Source organism: Gorilla gorilla, chromosome 8 (genome assembly GCF_029281585.2).
Source record: "Gorilla gorilla gorilla isolate KB3781 chromosome 8, NHGRI_mGorGor1-v2.1_pri, whole genome shotgun sequence".
In the NCBI taxonomy this organism is placed as follows: domain Eukaryota; kingdom Metazoa; phylum Chordata; class Mammalia; order Primates; family Hominidae; genus Gorilla; species Gorilla gorilla.
In genome coordinates, this window is record NC_073232.2 from 103,842,578 (window position 1) to 103,866,217 (window position 23,640).

General features: G+C 39.3%; 1 protein-coding gene across 3 annotated transcripts in view; it reads left to right on the forward strand.

Moving 5' to 3' along the window:
• Positions 1 to 11,705, forward strand: part of HECTD2 (HECT domain E3 ubiquitin protein ligase 2) — a 104,423-nt gene extending 92,718 nt beyond the window's left edge. For all 3 annotated transcript variants that reach the window (XM_063710319.1, XM_004049786.5, XM_063710320.1), the window contains one exon: positions 9,159 to 11,705. In XM_063710319.1, coding sequence (XP_063566389.1) covers positions 9,159 to 9,279 — 121 coding nt within the window. In that variant the 3' untranslated portion in view covers positions 9,280 to 11,705. The remainder of the gene's footprint in view (positions 1 to 9,158) is intronic.
• The last annotated feature ends 11,935 nt before the right edge of the window (positions 11,706 to 23,640 follow it).

Genomic DNA, 23,640 nt, shown 5'->3' on the forward strand with positions numbered 1-23,640 from the left:
ATGCAGCCAATAAGCATATGAAAAAATGCTCAACATCACTAATCATTAGAGAAATGCAAATCAAAACCACAATGAGATACCATCTCACAGCAGTCAGAATGGCTATTGTTATATTAAAAAGTCAAAAAATGAGGGAGGAGCCAAGATGGCCGAATAGGAACAGCTCCAGTCTACAGCTCCCAGCCTGAGCGACGCAGAAGACGGGTGATTTCTGCATTTCCATCTGAGGTACCGGGTTCATCTCACTAGGGAGCGCCAGACAGTGGGCGCAAGTCAGTGGGTGCGCACACTGTGTGCGAGCCGAAGCAGGGCGAGGCATTGCCTCACTCGGGAAGCGCAAGGGGTCAGGGAGTTCCCTTTCCTAATCAAAGAAAGGGGTGACGGACGGCACCTGGAAAATCGGGTCACTCCCACCAGAATACTGCACTTTTCCAACGGGCTTAAAAAACGGCACATCACGAGATTATATCCCGCACCTGGCTCGGAGGGTCCTACCCCACGGAGTCTCACTGATTGCTAGCACAGCAGTCTGAGATCAAACTGCAAGGCGGCAGCGAGGCTGGGGGAGGGGCGCCCACCATTGCCCAAGCTTGCTTAGGTAAACAAAGCAGCCAGGAAGTTCGAACTGGGTGGAGCCCACCACAGCTCAAGGAGGCCTGCCAGCCTCTGTAGGCTCCACCTCTGGGGGAAGAGCACAGACAAACAAAAAGACAGCAGTAACCTCTGCAGACTTAAATGTCCCTGTCTGACAGCTTTGAAGAGAGCAGGGGTTCTCCCAGTATGCAGCTGGAGATCTGAGAACAGGCAGACTGCCGCCTCAAGTGGGTCCCTGACCCCTGACCCCCGAGCAGCCTAACTGGAAGGCACCCTCCAGCAGGGGCACACTGACACCTCACACGGCTGGGTACTCCAACAGACCTGCAGCTGAGGGTCCTGTCTGTTAGAAGGAAAACTAACAAACAGAAACGACATCCACACCAAAAACCCATCTGTACATCACCATCATCAAAGACCAAAAGTAGATAAAACCACAAAGATGGGGAAAAAAACAGAACAGAAAAACTGGAAACTCTAAAAATCAGAGCGCCTCTCCTCCTCCAAAGGAACGCAGCTCCTCACCAGCAACAGAACAAAGCTGGACGGAGAATGACTTTGACGAGCTGAGAGAAGAAGGCTTCAGACGACCAAATTACTCTGAGCTACGGGAGGACATTGAAACCAAAGGCAAAGAAGTTGAAAACTTTGAAAAAAATTTAGAAGAATGTATAACTAGAATAACCAATACAGAGAAGTGCTTAAAGGAGCTGATGGAGCTGAAAACCAAGGCTCGAGAACTACGTGAAGAATGCAGAAGCCTCAGGAGCCAATGCGATCAACTGGAAGAAATGGTATCAGCAATGGAAGATGAAATGAATGAAATGAAGTGAGAAGGAAAGTTTAGAGAAAAAAGACTAAAAAGAAACGAGCAAAGCCTCCAAGAAATATGGGACTATGTGAAAAGACCAAATCTACGTCAGATTGGTGTACCTGAAAGTGATGGGGAGAATGGAACCAAGTTGGAAAACACTCTGCAGGATATTATCCAGGAGAATTTCCCCAATCTAGCAAGGCAGGCCAACGTTCAGATTCAGGAAATACAGAGAATGCCACAAAGATACTCCTCGAGAAGAGCAACTCCAAGACACATAATTGTCAGATTCACCAAAGTTGAAATGAAGGAAAAAATGTTAAGGGCAGCCAGAGAGAAAGGTCGGGTTACCCTCAAAGGGAAGCCCATCAGACTAACAGCTGATCTCTCGGCAGAAACCCTACAAGCCAGAAGAAAGTGGGGACCAATATTCAACATTCTTAAAGAAAAGAATTTTCAACCCAGAATTTCATAGCCAGCCAAACTAAGCTTCATAAGTGAAGGAGAAATAAAATACTTTACAGACAAGCAAATGCTGAGAGATTTTGTCACCACCAGGCCTGCCCTAAAAGAGCTCCTGAAGGAAGCGCTAAACATGGAAAGGAACAACCGGTACCAGCCACTGCAAAATCATGCCAAAATGTAAAGACCATCAAGACTAGGAAGAAACTGCATCAACTAACAAGCAAAATAACCAGCTAACATCATAATGACAGGATCAAATTCACACATAACACTATTAACTTTAAATGTAAATGGACTAAATGCTCCAATTAAAAGACACAGACTGGCAAATTGGATAAAGAGTCAAGACCCATCAGTGTGCTGTATTCAGGAAACCCATCTCACGTGCAGAGACACACATAGGCTCAAAATAAAGGGATGGAGGAAGATCTACCAAGTAAATGGAAAACAAAAAAAGGCAGGGGTTGCAATCCTAGTCTCTGATAAAACAGACTTTAAACCAACAAAGATCAAAAGAGACAAAGAAGGCCATTACATAATGGTAAAGGGATCAATTCAACAAGAAGAGCTAACTATCCTAAATATATATGCACCCAATACAGCAGCACCCAGATTCATAAAGCAAGTCCCGAGTGACCTACAAAGAGATTTAGACTCCCACACATTAATAATGGGAGACTTTAACACCCCACTGTCAACATTAGACAGATCAACAAGACAGAAAGTCAACAAGGATACCCAGGAATTGAACTCAGCTCCGCACCAAGCGGACCTAATAGACATCTACAGAACTCTCCACCCCAGATCAACAGAATATACATTTTTTTCAGCACCACACCACACCTATTCCAAAATTGACCACATAGTTGGAAGTAAAGCTCTCCTCAGCAACTATAAAAGAACAGACACTATAACAAACTACCTCTAGACCACAGTGCAATCAAACTAGAACTCAGGATTAAGGATCTCACTCAAAACCGCTCAACTACATGGAAACTGAACAACCTGCTCCTGAATGACTACTGGGTACATAACGAAATGAAGGCAGAAATAAAGATGTTCTTTGAAACCAACGAGAACAAAGATACAACATACCAGAATCTCTGGGACACATTCAAAGCAGTGTGTAGAGGGAAATTTATAGCACTAAATGCCCACAAGAGAAAGCAGGAAAGATCCAAAATTGACACCCTAACATCACAATTAAAAGAACTAGAAAAGCAAGAGCAAACACATTCAAAAGCTAGCAGAAGGCAAGAAATAACTAAAATCAGAGCAGAACTGAAGGAAATAGAGACACAGAAAACCCTTCAAAAAACTAATGAATCCAGGAGCTGGTTTTTTCAAAGGATCAGCAAAATTGATAGACCGCTAGCAAGACTAATAAAGAAAAAAAGAGAGAAGAATCAAATAGATGCAATAAAAAATGATAAAGGGGATATCACCACTGATCCCACAGAAATACAAACTACCATCAGAGAATACTAAAAACACCTCTACGCAAATAAACTAGAAAATCTAGAAGAAATGGATAAATTCCTCGATACATACACTCTCCCAAGACTAAACCAGGAAGAAGTTGAATCTCTGAATAGACCAATAACAGGATCTGAAATTGTGGCAATAATCAATAGCTTACCAACCAAAAAGAGTCCAGGACCAGATGGATTCACAGCCGAATTCTACCAGAGGTACAAGGAGGAACTGGTACCATTCCTTCTGAAACTATTCCAATGAATAGAAAAAGAGGGAATCCTCCCTAACTCATTTTATGAGGCCAACATCATTCTGATACCAAAGCCGGGCAGAGACACAACCAAAAAAGAGAATTTTAGACCAATATCCTTGATGAACATTGATGCAAAAATCCTCAATAAAATACTGGCAAACTGAATCCAGCAGCACATCAAAAAGCTTCTCCACCATGATCAAGTGGGCTTCATCCCTGGGATGCAAGGCTGGTTCAATATATGCAAATCAATAAATGTAATCCAGCATATAAACAGAGCCAAAGACAAAAACCACATGATTATCTCAACAGATGCAGAAAAGGCCTTTGACAAAATTCAATAACCCTTCATGCTAAAAACTCTCAATAAATTAGGTATTGATGGGACATATTTCAAAATAATAAGAGCTATCTATGACAAACTCACAGCCAATATCATACTGAATGGGCAAAAACTGGAAGCATTCCCTTTGAAAACTGGCACAAGACAGGGATGCCCTCTCTCACCACTCCTGTTCAACATAGTGTTAGAAGTTCTGGCCAGGGAAATTAGGCAGGAGAAGGAAATAAAGGGTATTCAATTAGGAAAAGAGGAAGTCAAATTGTCCCTGTTTGCAGATGACATGATTGTATATCTAGAAAACCCCATTGTCTCAGCCCAAAATCTCCTTAAGCTGATAAGCAACTTCAGCAAAGTCTCAGGATACAAAATCAGTGTGCAAAAATCACAAGCATTCTTATACACCAATAACAGACAAACAGAGAGCCAAATCATGAGTGAACTCCCATTCACAATTGCTTCAAAGAGAATAAAATACCTAGGAATCCAACTTACAAGGGATGTGAAGGACCTCTTCAAGGAGAACTACAAACCGCTGCTCAAGGAAATAAAAGAGGATACAAACAAATGGAAGAACATTCCATGCTCATGGGTAGGAAGAATCAATATCGTGAAAATGGCCATACTGCCCAAGGTGATTTACAGATTCAATGCCATCCCCATCAAGCTACCAATGACTTTCTTCACAGAATTGGAAAAAACTACTTTAAAGTTCATATGGAACCAAAAAAGAGCCCGCATCACCAAGTCAATCCTAAGCCAAAAGAACAAAGCTGGAGGCATCACGCTACCTGACTTCAAGCTATACTACAAGGCTACAGTAACCAAAAGAGCATGGTACTGGTACCAAAACAGAGATATAGATCAATGGAACAGAACACAGCCCTCAGAAATAACACCGCATATCTACAACTATCTGACCTTTGACAAACCTGAGAAAAACAAGCAACGGGGAAAGGATTCCCTGTTTAATAAATGGTGCTGGGAAAACTGGCTAGCCGTATGTAGAAAGCTGAAACTGGATCCCTTCCTTACACCTTATACAAAAATCAATTCAAGATGGATTAAAGACTTAAACGTTAGACCTAAAACCATAAAAACCCTAGAAGAAAACCTAGGCATTACCATTCAGGACATAGGCATGGGCAAGGACTTCATGTCTAAAACACCAAAAGCAATGGCAACAAAAGCCAAAATTGACAAATGGGATCTAATTAAACTAAAGAGCTTCTGCACAGCAAAAGAAACTACCATCAGAGTGAACAGGCAACCTACAAAATGGGAGAACATTTTTGCAACCTACTCATCTGACAAAGGGCTAATATCCAGAATCTACAAAGAACTCAAACACATTTACAAGAAAAAAACAAACAACCCCATCAAAAAGTGGGCGAAGGACATGAACAGACACTTCTCAAAAGAAGACATTTATGCAGCCAAAAAACACAGGAAAAAATGCTCACCATCACTGGCCATCAGAGAAATGCAAATCAAAACCACAATGAGATACCATCTCACACCAGTTAGAATGGCAATCATTAAAAAGTCAGGAAACAACAGGTGCTGGAGAGGATGTGGAGAAATAGGAACACTTTTACACTGTTGGTGGGACTGTAAACTAGTTCAACCATCGTGGAAGTCAGTGTGGCGATTCCTCAGGGATCTAGAACTAGAAATACCATTTGACCCAGCCATCCCATTACTGGGTATATACCCAAAGGACTATAAATCATGCTGCTATAAAGACACATGCACACGTATGTTTATTGCGGCATTATTCACAATAGCAAAGACTTGGAACCAACCCAAATGTCCAACAATGATAGACTGGATTAAGAAAATGTGGCACATATACACCATGGAATACTATGCAGCCATAAAAAATGATGAGTTCATGTTCTTTGTAGGGACATGGATGAAATTGGAAATCATCATTCTCAGTAAACTATTGCACGAACAAAAAACCAAACACCGCATATTCTCACTCATAGGTGGGAATTGAACAATGAGATCACATGGACACAGGAAGGGGAACATCACACTCTGGGGACTGTTGTGGGGTGGGGGGAGGGGGGAGGGATAGCACTGGGAGATATACCTAATGCTAGATGACGGGTTAGTGGGTGCAGCACACCAGCATGGCACATGTATACGTATGTAACTAACCTGCACAATGTGCACATGTACCCTAAAACTTAAAGTATAATTTAAAAAAAAAATTTAAAAAAAAAAGTCAAAAAATAGCAGATGCTGAGAAGGTTGCAGAGAAAAGGGAATGCTTATACACTGCTGGTGAGAATGTAAATTATTTTAGCCATTGTGGAAAGCAGTATGGAGGTTTCCTAAAGAACTTAGAACTATCATTCAACCCAGCAATGCCATTATTGGGTATGTACCCAAAGGAATATAAATTATTCTGTCATAAAGACACATGCATGCATATGTTCATTGTTCACTGCAGCACTACTCACAATAGCAAAGACTGGATAAAGAAAATGTGGTACATATATACCATGGAATACTATGCAGCCATTAAAAAAAGATCATGTCCTTTGCAGCAACATGGATGAAGCTAGAGGCTCCATCCTAAGCAAACTAACACAGGAACAGAAAACCAAAAACCGCATATTCTTACTTGTAAGTGAGAGCTAAATATTGAGTACATGTGAACACAAGGAAGGGAATGACAAACACTGGGACCTACTTAAGGGGGTAGGGTGGGAGGAGGGTAAAGATAAAAGAAACTAACTACCTATCAGTTACTTACTTATTACCTGGGTGATGAGATAATCTGTACACCAAACCCCCATGACATGCAGTTTACCTTATATAACAAACCTGCACATGTACCCCTGAACCTAAAATAAAAGGTAGAGGAAAAACATGTTGTATTGTATCTCAACTCATTAGCAGTTAATGAAGAAGAGGATAACAGGAGTCCAGAAAAAGACAGTGAATAGTATCAGTGAAAAGGGCCAAAAAATGAAGACATATAATGGGCACAATAAGCCAGTGCAGGATTTCAATTTTAAATTCATAGATAAGACCAGATGCCTTCTCCCAGTGCCTCTTAGAATAAAGTCCATGGAGAAAATAATCTTCAGTCATTAATTGTATTCAGAATGCTTTTTTCCCCTAAAAGGGCATGAACCCTTGGCAATATTTTGTGGTTATCCTGATTCTTTAGTACAGAGTGTAATGTAGAATGGCCAAGATTGCAAAGCAAATTTCAAATTACATCCTTTTCCATCTCTGGTTGTCCTTAAGCAGCTTCCTTTACAAATCATCCAAAGAGTCAGGCTTAAAAGATATACATAATTTGGTCCTGCACCTCATCAAATACATGTTATTGAAGCCCCTGATGGATTAAGAAAATCCTGGACACATTTTTTCTTCAACAAACATTTTCATAAGATATTCTTCTGGTAGAATATTGCTATTGTTTTCTTTCAGTTTTAAGAGACCTTGTATCTAGGTAGATGAGTATTAAATAAACTTGGAAAGCTCAGCCTTAACAGAATGAAGAGAAAACAAATGTTTTAAATAACTCGGGAAATGTTATTGAATGGATGCATGAAACACTGGCATAAAAATAAGTTGTTGTGTAGCTTAGGACCTTGTAAACAGCAGAGCACTTTAGAAAAAAATATATTAAATATATTAAAAAACTGAGTTGGCATTTTCATTTTTTTCTTTGCTTTGTTATTTGATGATATTTTTAATTTTTAATTCATACAAATGTATGTCTGATGCATAAAAAATTAAGAATGTTAAATCTTACATATGAACAACACTGGTTTTTTAAGTTGAATATTGGGCCTGAATATTGGGCCTACATCTTTACCAGCTCTCTATCCCTGAACAGGTTACTTGTATATTTACATGTCTGTTTTTCCTCACCAGTAAAATGAGAACAACCACTTTTAAGTTGCTTTGAGGCTGAAATTAAAGGAAACAATGCATGTAAATGCACTCAGCACAGTGATTATCATAGACCAAACACTGAGTAAATGCTGATTCTAGTAGTTTTAAGTCTTTTAATACAGGGGGCTCTCAAAATTTAGTTGTAAATCTTACAAACTTCTTTAAAAATGTTTTCCTTTTCTGTAGTGTATTCACATTTTTATTCATTGATTTCTCTGACAGCTGTTCTGATGCTGTGAAGTTCATAAAGACTGAAGGAAAGAGTCTTAAGATAGCTGTAAGAATCCTAAATGATGATAACAACATTATCAGATAGTAGGTGGGGGAGATGACACCAAAAGGATTCAGAAGATAATTTTTACATGTGCATCAAGGGGCATCTACTGTCCCCAAAATGCTCTTTTTTAAATTACTTTTTAATACTAAAAACCGGAATAATAGTATCATTCATTATATTATCTACTCCTCGGCTGCTAGATGTTTTGTGTATATCACTCTTTTAATCTTTTTAACCATCAGTCCTCAACCTTTCTGACACCAGGGATCGGTTTTGTGGAAGACAGTTTTTCCACAGAACCAGGGAGGAGTGGGGAGAGTGGGAGGTGGTGGTAGTTTTGGATGAAACTGTTCCACCTCGGGTCATCAGGCATTAGATTCTCATAAGGGGCATGCAACCTAGATTCCTTGCACGTGCAGTTCACAATAGGGTCCTTGTTCCTATGAGAGTCTAATACTGCCGCTTATGTGACAGGAGGCAGAGCTCAGGCAGTAATGCTTGCCTGCCACTCACCTCCTGTTGTGCAGCCCAGTTCCTAACAGGCCACCAACAACCATACCCATCTCTGGCCCTGGGGTTGGGAACTCCTGGTTATTAAACAACCTGATTAGGTTATTAAACAGCCTAATTGGATGGTTTACCCTATATTGTTGATGAGAAAACTGGGATTTGGGGATATTATGCAACTCGAACAAGACCCTACAGCTAGTAAGTGGGGAAAGCAGAATTCAAATTCATATCTGTCTGACTCCAACAAAATGCTTCTTAAATGAGTTTCATGAAAGTGGTAACATTGGTTGTCTTGTCTGTAACCATAGCCTTAGTGTCTAGAGTGGTGTCTGATACAAAGTGAGGTACTCAGTAAATATCTGTTCAGTGAAGGAATGGATGAGTCATCTCTTAACAGAGTGAAATAGATTTGAATGTGTGTGTCCTGGTATTTTTTAAAGTTGCATAGCAGTCATTTTGTGTGTGTTTCAAGACTTAGTATTTTTTTTTAAATTTTTTTCCCTAGCTTACCTGTGGCCCATACCTGCTTCAATCAACTTTGCCTTCCCCCCTACAAGAGCAAAAAGGATCTGAAACAGAAATTGATCATTGGAATTTCAAATTCAGAAGGTTTTGGACTTGAGTAACCTAGAAGACTTGAAATATAATCTTTTATATGTAGCATTCACTTCCCTCTTACTGTGCCTTTAGCCTTTTCATGTTGCTGTCTCAAAACACTTTGACAAAGCTCACCAACTTTAAAATATTAAGTTTTTAAAAAATCAAATATGAAGTATGTTCAGCAAAGGCATAATTTTCTAAAAACACAGAAATCGCTTGAGTGAGGAAAAGTCCACATGGCAGAGACAGGTATGGTCCAGTTCCTCTTTTTTATAGCACTTTATCATTCTCCACAAGTAGTTTGTCACAGGCATTCCACTGGGAAAGCAAAGTACAGTGAAGAATGAATTTATGGTATAGTTGAACCCAGTGGCAGATTGTACACTGCTAGCACTGCTAGCACACAGTAGCAAAGCAAACAGCTACATTATCTTTAACATAAGGCATGTAGCCATATTTTCATATAGTGGTATACAACACAGTATCATTGCAAATGCAGTTTACAGGGATTTTTGATATACTGGCTTGGGACCTATAAGATTCTTCTCAGCAGTTGCTGAAAAGCATGTAAATAACTACATAATAGCCTGAGAATAATGGGATTTTGATAGTGCCATTTATTGTTAAAGATTTATTTTTACAAAGTAAATTCAGGGTTTTAGATGTGTACACAGCTTTTACAAATCAATAAAGATGATTGTACAAGAGTATTTTCAGACTAATTGGATTCAAGGTTATATTCTTTTAAGTGTTGTTAGTCTGCATGCACATTGGCAGTAAACTAGTTACTTGTGTACTCTGTAATATTTGTATAATGATCATTTCTTCTTAAGGCTCAAGATATTAGAAAAGAAATCAGACCTAAATAATCATTGATGAAGTATGTCAGTTACAAGCACAAAAGAATATAACTGCTTTTATAAATCTTTTGAATCATGTACAAGACTTATATCTACATTTTTTGATCACCAGTTGTACCAAAACACTAATTTTTGAAAAAGATAGGTTAAAGTATTTGACAAAAGTGAATACAATAATAACATTTGTGTCAAAATGATATAGCTTGGTATAAAAATAAAATTCAACGTTTTGGCCAAAATGTTTGTTTTTCACTGGATTCTGAATATAATAAATTCAAAGTACCCTTTTTTTAAAGTTTCTAATAAAGTAGTATGTAAAAAGAAACCGCATTTTAAGTCAGACAGTAAATGTTTTTTTTTAATTTACAGCAAATGAAGCAGTTTTATTAGCACGTTACAAATATTGCCAAACCAAGACTTCTCTACCATACTTTAACAGCTTTCCTTCAGAAAACTCTGAAGTTATATTTGCAATAATAATGAAACCAGCATTTAGTACCAGCATATGGTTCATATGCAAATAATACTTTCCCCAAAATCTTTCTGGGCTAGGCTATTTTCTTGCTATGCTTCCTGCACCCAACCAGCAGAATTCTTCCAGGGTGGAGGAACCAATCAGCTTGTTCTCCAACAGTTCTGAAGCCAACCCACAAATCTTTGAGGAAAAGGGGTCACTTTGTTTACTATTCTCTTTGAGATGGAAGTGATTCTGCTCTTCCATTTGGGTATATTATTTCAAGGGTATTTCTTCTTAAAAATCTTGGAAAGCCTAAGAGAGTTAAAGGCATCCTGGTTTTGTTTCATTTTGCTCTGTTTTAAATCCGTATGCAAATAAAACTGCTTCTCTCTTACACTGCTTGAACTAGAAAATCTGCTTTTTAATGTAGGTTACCACTTATAAGCACAAAAGAAACATGTATAAGAAACCAGATTTAAGTGTTTTAAATAAAATGTAAACAGTTTTTATTTGGTAGAGATGACTCATGGAAAAATTGTGTTGGCTTGGTCTGCATGTTTAATGATGTGCTTGTATATCGATTAGCTGTGTCACTTTTAAATAAGAAGTCCACACAAGCAAGCCAAATTTTTAGATGACGAAGTCCATAAATAACTAGAGAATTTTTGTTATCTGTTGTTAAGTTGAAATGTATAATCATTTATCACTAAATTGCACATTGCCTTTATTTATTTGTGCTCTGTTTTTGGTTTACAGTGTAATAATACCTCATTTAAAAAATGAAAACCACTACTGTTACATTTTGTTAATTTAAAAAGCTAGAAAATTCATGTAGTTACTTTTTTTACATATATAATCTGTTGATGAATTCTTGATTTTTGTATCTGCCACAGTAAATTAAAGCATTACACAGTATTTATCAGTATTTTTTAAATGTCCTGTCCTTTTTTAAAATCTTTGCTTAGTCATATTTTTGTCTGTATGATTAGAAGTTTTTACGTCCTTCGTTTTTTGTACAAATCTGTATTGTATTAATTTCTGGATGCAATTTTTCAAATATTAAAATTATACAGTCAGTCAGGCTTCAGTTTATTTTTTGAACACTGGGCAATTAATTAAAGCCATGTTTAAAATATTTTATAAATGCAAGCTATTCTTTGCATTATACTGTCTCAATCTAGTGCTTAGGAAAATTGCTGACACATAACTTCAAAAGATGTATGTTGTTGACATTAAGTATTACCAACCTCTTTAGCATACTTTCAGCATGAAATGTATATCCAATATTTGAAAGATCACACAGCTATTCCATCAAATGAATGTATAATACCATTTGGAGTACACCCAGAAGTGAACCAAGTGTAACATTTCATTGGCCGTAGATAGATAGATAGATAACTTCAGCTCTTAAGTATTCCTTTCCAAAACCATTCATTTGGCCCTTTTCCCCTTGTCCACATATCTCATGCTTAAGGAAGGAAGAGTGGAGATTATAAGAATGTAAGAGAGAATGTTATGGGTGATTAATGAAAGAAAATAGGTAGCTGGATGGAAAAAAGACCAGGATGGGTTTTCGCAGGAGGGGACACAAGATCAGTTCACCCAGATGGCCGCAAATCGTTTAGTCTAGTGCCTAGGTTTTGGAACCAGACTGCCTGGGTTCACCATTTACTAGCTGGGCAAGTTAACTTCCTCATTCCTCAAATGTACAATGGAAATAATTTGTAAAATGGAAATAACCTACCTACCTCATAGAGTTGTAGTGAAGATTAAATGAACTAATGTGTAAAGCACTTATACAGTGCCTGGCACATGAAAAGCAACAAAAAGTGATGCAAGACAAATTATGGTACTGATGTAGAAACATCCTACAACCACTGCTTCTGACGCCTTCTGGAGGCTTTTGACTTAAATGTCGGGTTCAACCACAGATTAAAGAACGCAAAGTGCTTTTGAAGCCTTAAAATTGTGTTGGGAGAATCTTTCTTATTCTAGAAACAGTACTGTAGGATTTATCCTTATAGCTGTCTCATGATGCAAGGGTTTTAAATACAATTTTATAGCTGTGTAACAAGATACAATTCTATTTTTAATGAAATAGTTCAAGTAAACAGAAAAATTTCAGGATTAACATAATGAAATACCATGATCCCACACTCAGACCTAAAAAATGATAATATGTGTTAATATTACCAGTTTTTTAAAAATAATTTTGCAAATGGGATTGAAGCCCCTTTTGTGCCCATCTCCAATCCCCCTCTACTCCCTGTCTGTTCTCTGTTAACCTGTAGTTCGTGTGAATCTTTCCCATGCTGTCTTTACATATATGTACCTGTGTGTAAACACTATGTAATATTGTTACAGTTGCATACATCTCATGCTCTCTATCTTTCCAAAACTTTTTTTCACTTAATATTGTCTTTTATAGATTTATTTACATTTAGATATAATGTATTTTTAACTGCAGAATAGAATCATGAAATGAATGTACCACTTTCTGGATCCATCCTCCCACACACTAACATTGAGTTGTTTTCCAGTGTGAACCTGGCTCTCTAGACTATAGCCCAGATGTAGAATTGCTGGATCACAGGCTGTACATCTCCGGCTTTACCAGATATTTTCCACTTGCTCTCCAGAGTGGTGGTTCCGGCATTAATTTCCATCAGCATTATAAAGAGTTGTCGTTTGTCCACATTCTCCCCAACACCTGGCTTTAGCAGACCTTTCTTGGCTTATTTAACTAGTGTGATTTAATTTCTATTTCCATAATTGTTAATGGCATTGAACACCTTTGTGTATATTTACAGGCTCTTCAGATTTCTTCTGTGAATGGCCAGTTCAATATTCTTAGCCTGTGTTTTCCTATTTTTTTTCCCTATTGGTGTTTAGGAGTTTTTTCCTTATTCTGGATATTGATCTTTTGTTAACAGGAGCTACATTGCTTCAGTTGAATTCCAGATCTGCCAATGACTAAGTGACTTGGAACAAATTACTTCAAATTACTTAATGTTTCTTTGTCTCAGTTTACTCATCTAGAAACTAAAGAAAATAATACTTAGCTCACAGGGTTGTTAAATAAGTTTACATACAGGTATATTTGTATATATGTACATATGTATGTATATGTGTATATTATATATAAGTTTATAAGTGTATCAGATATATGCATATGTATAGACTTACATACTTATACATAAACTTACAGAACATATATATGAAGGGCTTACATTTGTGCCTGACCCATAAGTGTTCTCTAAATGTTTGGTATTATTACTGTTGTTATTACCTGTATTCTAATTCTTATTGTGCTTGCATTACAAATATTTTCTAATATGTGGCCTAATTTTTAACTTTATTTACCTCATCTTTTATACTATGAATTTTTAATGTTAATATAGTCCATAAAATAAGGTGCCATTATTATCATTTTATGTAGATAATGTTTAGATTTAACCACACATTTACAATTTCTTCAAACACCATTCCCTCTTCTATGGTCCTTCACCTACCTCTGGAATCAAATTTCCTCCTCATAAAGAACATCTATTAGAAATTATTTTAATGAGGGTTGGTTGGTAGCAAATTATTTTAAATAACTGTCACCTTTATTCATGAAAGATTTATTAAGCATACATTTGTAGGTTGATAATTGTTTTATAGTTTTTAATATATTAATCCATTACCTTTGATTTCATTGTTGACATAAAGTTAGCTATTAGTATAATTGTATGCCTTGGTAATCTCTCTTTTTTCTCTGGCTACTTTTAAGATTTTTTTTTTTTCAAAAAATGGTAGAACATCAAAGACAACATGTGTATGTGTATTTTTTCTCCCACTTGAGATTCATTATGGTTCTTGAATCTATAGATTTGTATCTTTCATCAATTATGGAAAAATTCTTAAGCTGTTTCCTCTTTGGCTATTGCTTTTTCCTGTTCTAATTTTTCCTGTTGAACATATGTTGGACCATCTCATTCAACCATTCCATCTCTTTCTCTGTACCTAATGTGCTGTTTAACCAACCCACTGAGATTAAAAACTCAGTTTTAATCAGTGGCTGCATTTTTTGATTTCTAGAAACTTCTTTGGCTTCTTTTCAAATTCACATGCTCTTTTTCCATACCATTTCTTCATATGGTTTTCTTTAATAATTTTGGCATACTTGTTTAATGTTCTCTTTTAAATTGTTCTCTTTAGTCCTTAAAGCACTCATTTTTCTATTTGTTCATCCATTGTCTCACAGTGGTTTATTTCCTTATGTGATCTGTAATTTTTGATTTTGCATTTCTACTTAAAGGATGATCTTTTCCACTGGACATCCTGTGTGTCCTGAATACTGTAAGTAGCCTAGCAAAGCAGTTTTACGTTGTTCTCAACCAAGAACTTACAGGTTTCCCACAGATTTTTATGTTAACTTCTTCAATTAGAGTTCCTTCTCCACCACTTGTGTAAATTTGGACCCCACACTTACAGTGGCACAGTTGGGATTTATGAGTAGGGTTCTTCTATCTTCTTTTCATAGACAGAGCAACCCTTTTAAGGTCTAGGATTTATGCAAGAGAATTCGTTTTGGCTCCTCACCTTAAAGAGGCCTACAGCATGTCTGTTGAGCTCATGTGGACATTAACATCCATTAGAGAGCTCATCCTCATGAGTCACCCTAATATCAGCACCTGCTTCCTACTTCCGGCTTTTCATTTCTTCCTTGTTTCCTATATCTAATTATTTCCCTTCCTTTCAAGCTTGGATATATATTTTTTATAGATATATGTTGTCCAAAATTTATAAAAGTTTATGGTACTAGATGGCCTCTTCCATTTCAGCTTGGTCTATAGAAGCATACCCATTGCACTAATGTTTGTGAATTTGTTCAACACTTGTTTATTGAGTGCCCATTATATTTCAGCAGGAGGCTAATCCTCAGCTTCATACTCACTTATTCTTTATAAACATAAGCAGCAAATGTAATTCTGACTATCTTATGAAACCTTAAATGTGTATCATAGCAAGAAAATTTCTTATGGGTTTTCATGAAAATTATGCAGCTCAATGTTTTCATGCCCTTTAGAGATTATGACTGAACACATGGGCATACATACAATAGAAGCATTAGTTGCCACTGAGTTAAGCTGGTAGGTTTTTGTGGGTTTTTTGTTTTTTTGTTTTTTTTTTTTTTTGAGATAGAGTCTCACTGTGTTGCCCAGGCTGGAATGTAGTGGTGTGATCTTGGCTCACTGCAAGCTCCGCCTCTCGGGTTCACGCCATTCTCTTGCCTCAGCCTCCCGAGTAACTGGGACTACAGGTGCCAGCCACCACGCCCAGCTGATTTTTTTGTATTTTTATTAGAGACAGGGTTTCACCGTGTTAGCCAGGATGGTCTCAATCTCCTGACCTTGTGATCTGCCTGCCTCGGCCTCCCAAAGTGCTGGGATTACAGGCATGAGCCACCATGCCCGGCCGCTGGTAGGTTTTTCTGTAACCAGACTAGTTTTCGTATGTGTACTTGCACACACACAAATTACAATGAAAAAATACAGAATTATTTCAGGAGTTTCTCAAGCACAATCTTGTGCTGTGTTTCCAACCATATAGGCCACCTCCACTTATAAGACTTTCAATATGGCTGCCTTGTCTATTTCTGTCACTGGCAATCTTATTCTTCTGATTTCCTTAGCTTGTAAACGTTAATCTCATTTTGACTTTACTTTCTCTTTAACGTCCATGTCAGCAAGCTTTATCTTTACATTGTCCTTCTGCTCAATTTCTACAGCCTCCTCCGTGGTTTAGATGGACACTCAACCCTTCATAACTAACTTACTTCCTTGTCTGTAGACTTACTCTTTTCCCAGTTTTCCTAAGGCCCCTACAGTTAATCTTTATAAAATTCTGTTTTTATTCTGTGCCTCCTTATTACAAATCAAAGATGTATCTGGTGCTTATTTGGCCACCTTCTAACTGCAAAGCATAGCATAAGTTCGACTTTTATTTTGCATAATTTATTTTTGTTCCCTAATACCAGCTTCCAAAAGGATAGGTCCTTTACTGTCTCCTTAACCCATCCTGTTCAGTCCTATCTCTGCCTGCTCAGCCTAGTGCCTTCTGTGGTCTTCTTTCTGTTCCTTTCTTCTCCCTGTCTATCCCAACTTAGCTGAGTCTCCTGCCCTCCACAGCCTCCTAAAACAAGAATTTCCTCTCCCCTGCCAAACCTTATCCTGAACCATCACCAACCCCTGAAACAAACAAACAAAATCCAGCTGAAAAGCAAATCTTTTTTATACCCCTGACACAAATCTTCATTTCTCAGATGTCAGTATTTTCACACTGGTCTGTGGTTAAATGTGTGCATATCAGCAGCTCAAGAGCAGAGGTATTTCTTATGTCCCTGCCTAGCACCTGGCACAGTGCTGGGACAGTAAACTCAGGTAAAATCCTGCCTGACTTCTTAACTTGACTGGGCAGGTGAAACACCTACCAAATCAGCATAGTGAACCAGAGGCCTGCATGGATAAGTAGTTTCATCTTGAATTCATAGCCTGTTTCCCTGACTCACACAAACCTGCTCACACCCTGACCATCAACCTCCGGGAAACGCCTCCGAACCCCCACCCCAGGCCCTGTGTTCCCATCAGTCTTGGGCTGCCTTTCCACTCCAAACTACACAGAGCCTCAGCCTGCCCATCTCCAATTACCAAGTTGCTCATTCACCGAAGGAAGCAGCAGTGAGTGGCAGTGGCCACTGTACATTAACTGAGAAGGGAAAAAACAAACAACAAAACAGGTTACAGGGTAGCTTTATGGTACAATCCAAATTTTGAGTGTGTGTCTGTGCATGAGAGCATGCATGTTTGAATGCGTGTATACATATGTGTATGTTCTAAAAGATATTGCACTTTGTTAACCGTTGTTATCACTGAGATTATGCATGCTTTTACTTTAATTTTTATCCAGTACCTTGGGCATCTATAGGATATTAATTAAAGGAACAGAGATAAATATTTATGGATCACTTATGGTGCATGTGGCATTTTATGCACACAATTTTACATTTCATTTAATCTTTACAACAGCAGCATAAAATTCATGTTATTTTCTCCATATTACAGACAAGGAAGTTGAAACTCAGGCCTAGAGCCTGTCCAAGGTCACACAGCTGTCAAGGAGCCAAGGCAGAAGTTGAAGTCACATCTGTCTGACTCAAAACATGATTTTCCATTTCACATGCTCCCCCAGCTAGTGAGGCTTTCCAGAAACTCCCAAGCTTGAACCATTCCACTGGAAGTGGAGAAGACATTTTCTTGCTGATTAGACTAGAAGTCAGTCAATGTGGATTCTAGTCCTAAATATGACACTTAATGGTTGTGTAACCTTGTGTAATATACTTCCCTTTGCTTCCCTTTCTGCCTTCCAAAAACAAATTATGTATATTCTTGGAATTTTAAAATATACAAAATAATTTCTTCTGGGTCAAGAGAGAAATTCTGTCTATAATAATGACTACTTATAAAACCATGACAGTGAGTGCCTATATATCCGACTACCTGGGATATAGGCAAAGCAGTTTTTGTGGGGACATTTATAGCTCGAAATGTTTTTATTACCAAAAGATAAAATTAATGGATCAACAAAAAAATTAAAAATTCAAGGGAAGGGGTAGCAAAGAAAAATAAAAAGAGATAAAAGCATCAATAAATAAATGAGGAAACATAAAAACAGCATAATTGAGACATAAGCCCAAGAGCAGTTTTCTTGAAAAGACTGAAAAATCAATACATTTCCAGCAAATATTAATCACGAAAAAGGGAAAACACACAAAAGTGGAATCAAATGCAGTTGCAAACAGCAGGGGAAAGAAGCCATGGAGCCCAGGATTCTCCTGCTCTTCAGGGGCTGCAATTTTGTCACTTCCTAGAAGAAAACAAGTTTGGTAGGGCAGAATTTCAGAGGCTGATTTCACAATGCCTTCTAGAAAATGACTAAGGCTTTCCCTTTAGAAAGAATCTATATTGGACATATTCAACACACTTAGGGACTATTTCCAATTCTACTCTGTCCCTCACCTTAACCTCTCCTCTGAACTCTAGTTCCAGATTTCAGCAGCCTCTGGGCAGCTCCACCAGCTCCTCAAAAATGCAGCCACTCAGATCTCATATTCTCCCATTCTATTCTCCTCCCCTCCCCATCCTGTTCCCCTTTTCTCTTCCTCATCTACTCTTTCTCTGGCTCTACAAATGACACCATCTACCTGCTCACCCCAGGTTAACCCAAGGCATTGTTGTTTAACAACTCCTTCTCTTTTGTCCTTGTCCCTTTGTACCCAAGCAGTTGCTAAGTCCCATCAATTCTGTATCCACAGTGTACCTGTACATCAAGTGCCACATACGCCTGTTTACAGGCCTTGACCACCTAATCACTGCAGTAGCTCTAATCTGGTCTCCCTGTGACAGGTCTCTTCCACCTCAAATTCATCTACATACAACCCACCACCACATTGCTCAGAAACTCTCAATGATCTAACAAAGGTCTCATATCCAGAGTCTACAAGGAACTCCAACAAATTTACAAGAAAAAAACAACCCCATTAAAAAGTGGGCAAAGGACATGAACAGACACTTCTCAAAAGAAGACATTCATGTAGCCAACAAACATGAAAAAAAACTCAACATCACTGATCATTAGAGAAATGCAAATCAAAACCACAATGAGCCCAGGCGCAGTGGCTCATGCCTGTAATCCCAGCACTTTGGGAGGCCGAGGCAGGTGGATCACCAGAGGTCAGGAGTTCACGACCAACCTGCCCAACATGGTGAAACCCCATCTCTACTAAAAATACAAAAAAAAAAAAAAAAAAAAAATAGCCAGGCATGGTGGCAGACACCTGTAACCCCAGGTACTTGGGAGGCTGAGGCAGGAGAATTGCTTGAACCTGGGAGGTGGAGGCTGTAGTAAGCCAAGATCATGCCACTGCACTCCATCCTGGGAGACAGAGCAAGACGCCGTCGAAAAAAAAAAAAAAGAAAAGAAAAACCACAAGAGATGCCATCTCACACACACCAGTCAGAATGGCTATTATTAAAAAGTCAAGACACAACAGATGCTGGTGAGGTTTCAGAGAAAAAGGAATGCTTTTACACTGTTGGTGGGAATGTAAATTAGTTCAATCATTGTGGAAAACAGTGTGGCGATTCCTCAAAGATCTAGAAGCAGAAATAACATTTCACTCAGCAATCCCATTACTAGGTATGTACCCAAAGGAATATAAATCATTCTTTTATAAAGATACATGCATGTGTATGTTCACTGTAGCACAATAGCAAAGACATGAAATCAATCCAAATGCCCATCAATGATAGACTGGACAAAGAAAATATGGTACATATATACCATGGAATACTATCCAGCCATAAAAAGGAATGAGATTATGTCCTTTTCAGGGACAAGGATGGAGCTGGAAGCTGTTATCCTCAACAAACTAACGCAGGAACAGAAAACCAAATGTCACATATTCTCACTTATAAGTGGAAGCCGAATGATGAAAACATATGGATACATGGGAGGAACAACACACAATGGGGTCTGTCGAGGCAAGGGGCATAGGGAGGGAGAGCATCAGGAAGAATAGCTAATGGATGCTAGCTTAATACCTAGGTGATGGGTTAATCTGTGCAGCAAATCACCATGGCACGTGTTTACCTATGTAACAAACCTACACATCCTGCACATGTACCCTGGAACTTAAAGTTGATGAAAAAAATAATATGAAAAGAAAAGAAAAGAAGCTCTCAATGGCTGTCTATTGCCAACAACAGCAAGTCAAAACACATTGGCCAGGGATGAAAGGCTTTCCATTGTTCAACCCAATTTGTTCAACCTTAGCTCTCATGCATTTCCTTCAGATATTCCATAATTTTCCCAAACAGCAAGAAAACTTGTCATAAACCCATGACAAGAGTTCTGAGAAAAGGGGTTACTAAGAAATTGTGCACCAACCTGAGTTGTCCTTCAAATAAAAAAGTAAAAAATATGTTTGAACATGCATGAATTTAGAGAATGCAGCCCTTAAATGCTCACCTGAAACAAACAAACAAAACCTACTAGATGACAAAATTCAAGCTACAAGTAGATGAATTCTTAACATAATAAAATAGAACAAAAGCAAACAAAACATCATGTCAGGCAAATGAAACCCTGTGTATGGAGCAAACGAAACACGTTCTTTGCCATCCTCAGCAGAAGAAATGATATGGAGCTGGGTTTTGCACACCTGCCCACTTTTTTTTTTTTTTTTTTTTTTTGAGACGGAGTCTGGCTCTGTAGCCCAGGCTGGGGTGCAGTGGTGCAATCTAAGCTCACTGCAACCTCCGCCTCCCAGGTTCAAGCAATTATCCTGCTTCAGCCTCCCCAGTAGTTGGGACTACAGACGTGTGCCACCACACCTGGCTAATTTTTTTGTATTTTTAGTAGAGATGGGGTTTCAGCATGTTGGCCAAACTAGTCTCAAACTCCTGACCTCAAATGGTCCACCCGCCTCAGCCTCCCAAAGTGCTGGGATTACAGGGGTGAGCCACCACGCCCAGCCTGAATCCCACTTCTGAGTCAAACTAGACCTAAAGTTGAATCCTCTTCTGTCACATACTAGTTATATGACCATAAGAACCTACCTCAATATCTCTGAGCCTCGATTTCCTACCTACTTACCTATCCAGCTACCAACCTATCATCTCTCTACATATCAACCTATCATTTATCTGTCTCTATCATCCTTATCTGTCTACCATCTCTATTACCTATGTATAATCTATCTATTGATATATACCATCTATCCATCCACATTATGTATCTCTTTATAAATTGTTGAAAGAATTGAATTTTTCCATTCTTGGGGAAATGGCTCCTCTTCCTGCATACCAACCTTCCTACAGAAAACACAGGACTTTGATTTTCCTCTCCCTCAAGGAGAGTTAGAATGAGAACTTATTTTCTCTCCACTCTGACTGCTGCCCCCAAGGGAGGGCAGTTGCTTCTTTATTGAGGAGAGCCTGGTAGCAATTGGCCACATTTTGATGAAGTATGGATCTCTCTGCACAGAAAAGGCACTTCAAGCCTTGTTCTTCTGTCTCGTTCTCTGGGAATCTCTGGCCTGCCTGAGCCTAGGTATAGTGGGTACTTGAGCTTCCAGGCAGTTCTGATCAGTGCCCCACCCCCACCCCGAAAGACCTGCCATTGCATCTGGAGAGGTAAGTGAGGAGAGGAGAGAAGCTTCAGTAGGCCAACTAAAGTAACAGATGCCCAAATTTCAGCGGCTTTGTATAGTAGAAGTTCATTTCTAACTCACTTAACAGTTCTGGAAAGATGTTCAGGTCAGCGAGGCATCTCTCCTTCTCAGGATCACCAGGCTCCTTCCATGTGGTGGCTCCACCATCCCCTAGGGCACCGTTGGAGTCCATATTCAGCGGGCTGAAGGAGAAAGCAAGATGGATTCACTCCAAGTATTAGGAGTCAATACTTGTGAATGGAAAGGGAGAAGAAACAGAATTGGGCAGAAGGAGAAGTCAAGCCGTGACACAGTCCTGACAAACCAATGGCCAACCCAGTGGGGACCTCTACAGTGGATGTTACCCATTGGTGGTGTCCTTTATTGGGCCAAAATAGCCGTGCCTCATGTGGTCCCCAGAGGTAGTAGGCTCCTGGAAGAGTGTGACATTAGGCAAAGCGGATAAGGCTCTGTAGCTGAGGCCGGCCCTGACGGAGGTGATGGCAGGAGACTGTCTACTGACTGCACTTGCTGCAGCAAGGCCCATCTGGAGGCATACCTGCACATCTACCACACACAGCCACACCTCACTGTGAAGGAGTCTGGAAAATTAGTCCAGCTGTGTATCTAAGAGGAGGGGAAAGAGATTTGAGTGACAGCTAGCAGTCAGGCAAGATCTTCTCCAAACTGGTTTGACCAAAGAGCCCTGTACTTGGGAGTTGAATGCTATAGAAGACAGTTTGCTCTTCAGTTAGCCTTGTGTTGACTCCATCTATTAGAACCCTGCGCGGAGCAGGGGTGATGGATACCAGGTACCTAACCCTAGCAACACTGCCTGTGAAGTGCCTAGAGAGAAGGTGCCTGATCAACGTGGCTTCTGTCTCCAGATTTTGTTGCTGAATTGGGCTTCTTTGAGAGTACGAACAGCCCCAACCAGAGCCCACCTAATCAGTGCTCAGTGATTTATTAAGTAAAAGTTACACAACGGCCCTTGTTTATTATTCATTGACCTCTGAGGTGCCGAGAGCCTATGATCACTTTCCTGGTCCAAGGAGATCTAGGAATAAATCCCCCACTTTGTACCAAGTGACCTACTTCTCCTACTCAACTGTCACTTCTGAGGTTCCAGTGGTCAAATGAAAAGTTGGGAAGCTCTCTGTGCACGTCACAGCTGAGGATGCAGCTGCCAAGCTCTCCCTGCTCTGACCCTTCAAAGGAGGGCATTGGGAAATTCAAACCAAACACAAATCGTGGCCACCCAGGGAGACTGCCTGGGTTATCGCTCTGTTATCTAGAACCACAAGGGACCAAGATTGGGGTACCAAACCCCACACTGGGGATTCTGAGCAGGGAGCTTGGCAGGCTGCCAGCTGAGGTGGATGAGGAGCAAGCAGGTTGCAAAGGAAGTCCCCCCCAGGATGGGCAAATCTGGGCCCACCCATCTTCTGCCTGCCACCCCTCAGTGGAAGCCTGGCAGAGAGTGGATGGCTGTCAGAAGATGCCGATGGCCCTGGGGCAAGCCCCAGCATGTTTCTGTTAAAGATCAAAGGAACCATCACAGAACTGGAGAGAGAAGACCATCTTTTGCTCAGGCCCTAGCTCACTCTGTGACCTTGGACAAGTAACCTCACAGAGCCTCCATGATTCATCCATTAAGTAGGGTGAGTATATGTAGTCTACCTCCTTTCTGGCACTTTAAATCCTTGGGTCCATGGGCTTCCAGGGTCTGTGTACATCCTCCTGGAAGTCAATAGCTTTTCCTGTCGTTTTTCTTTTTGATTTCAATAATCTAAAAAGATTTCCACACACCAACTTT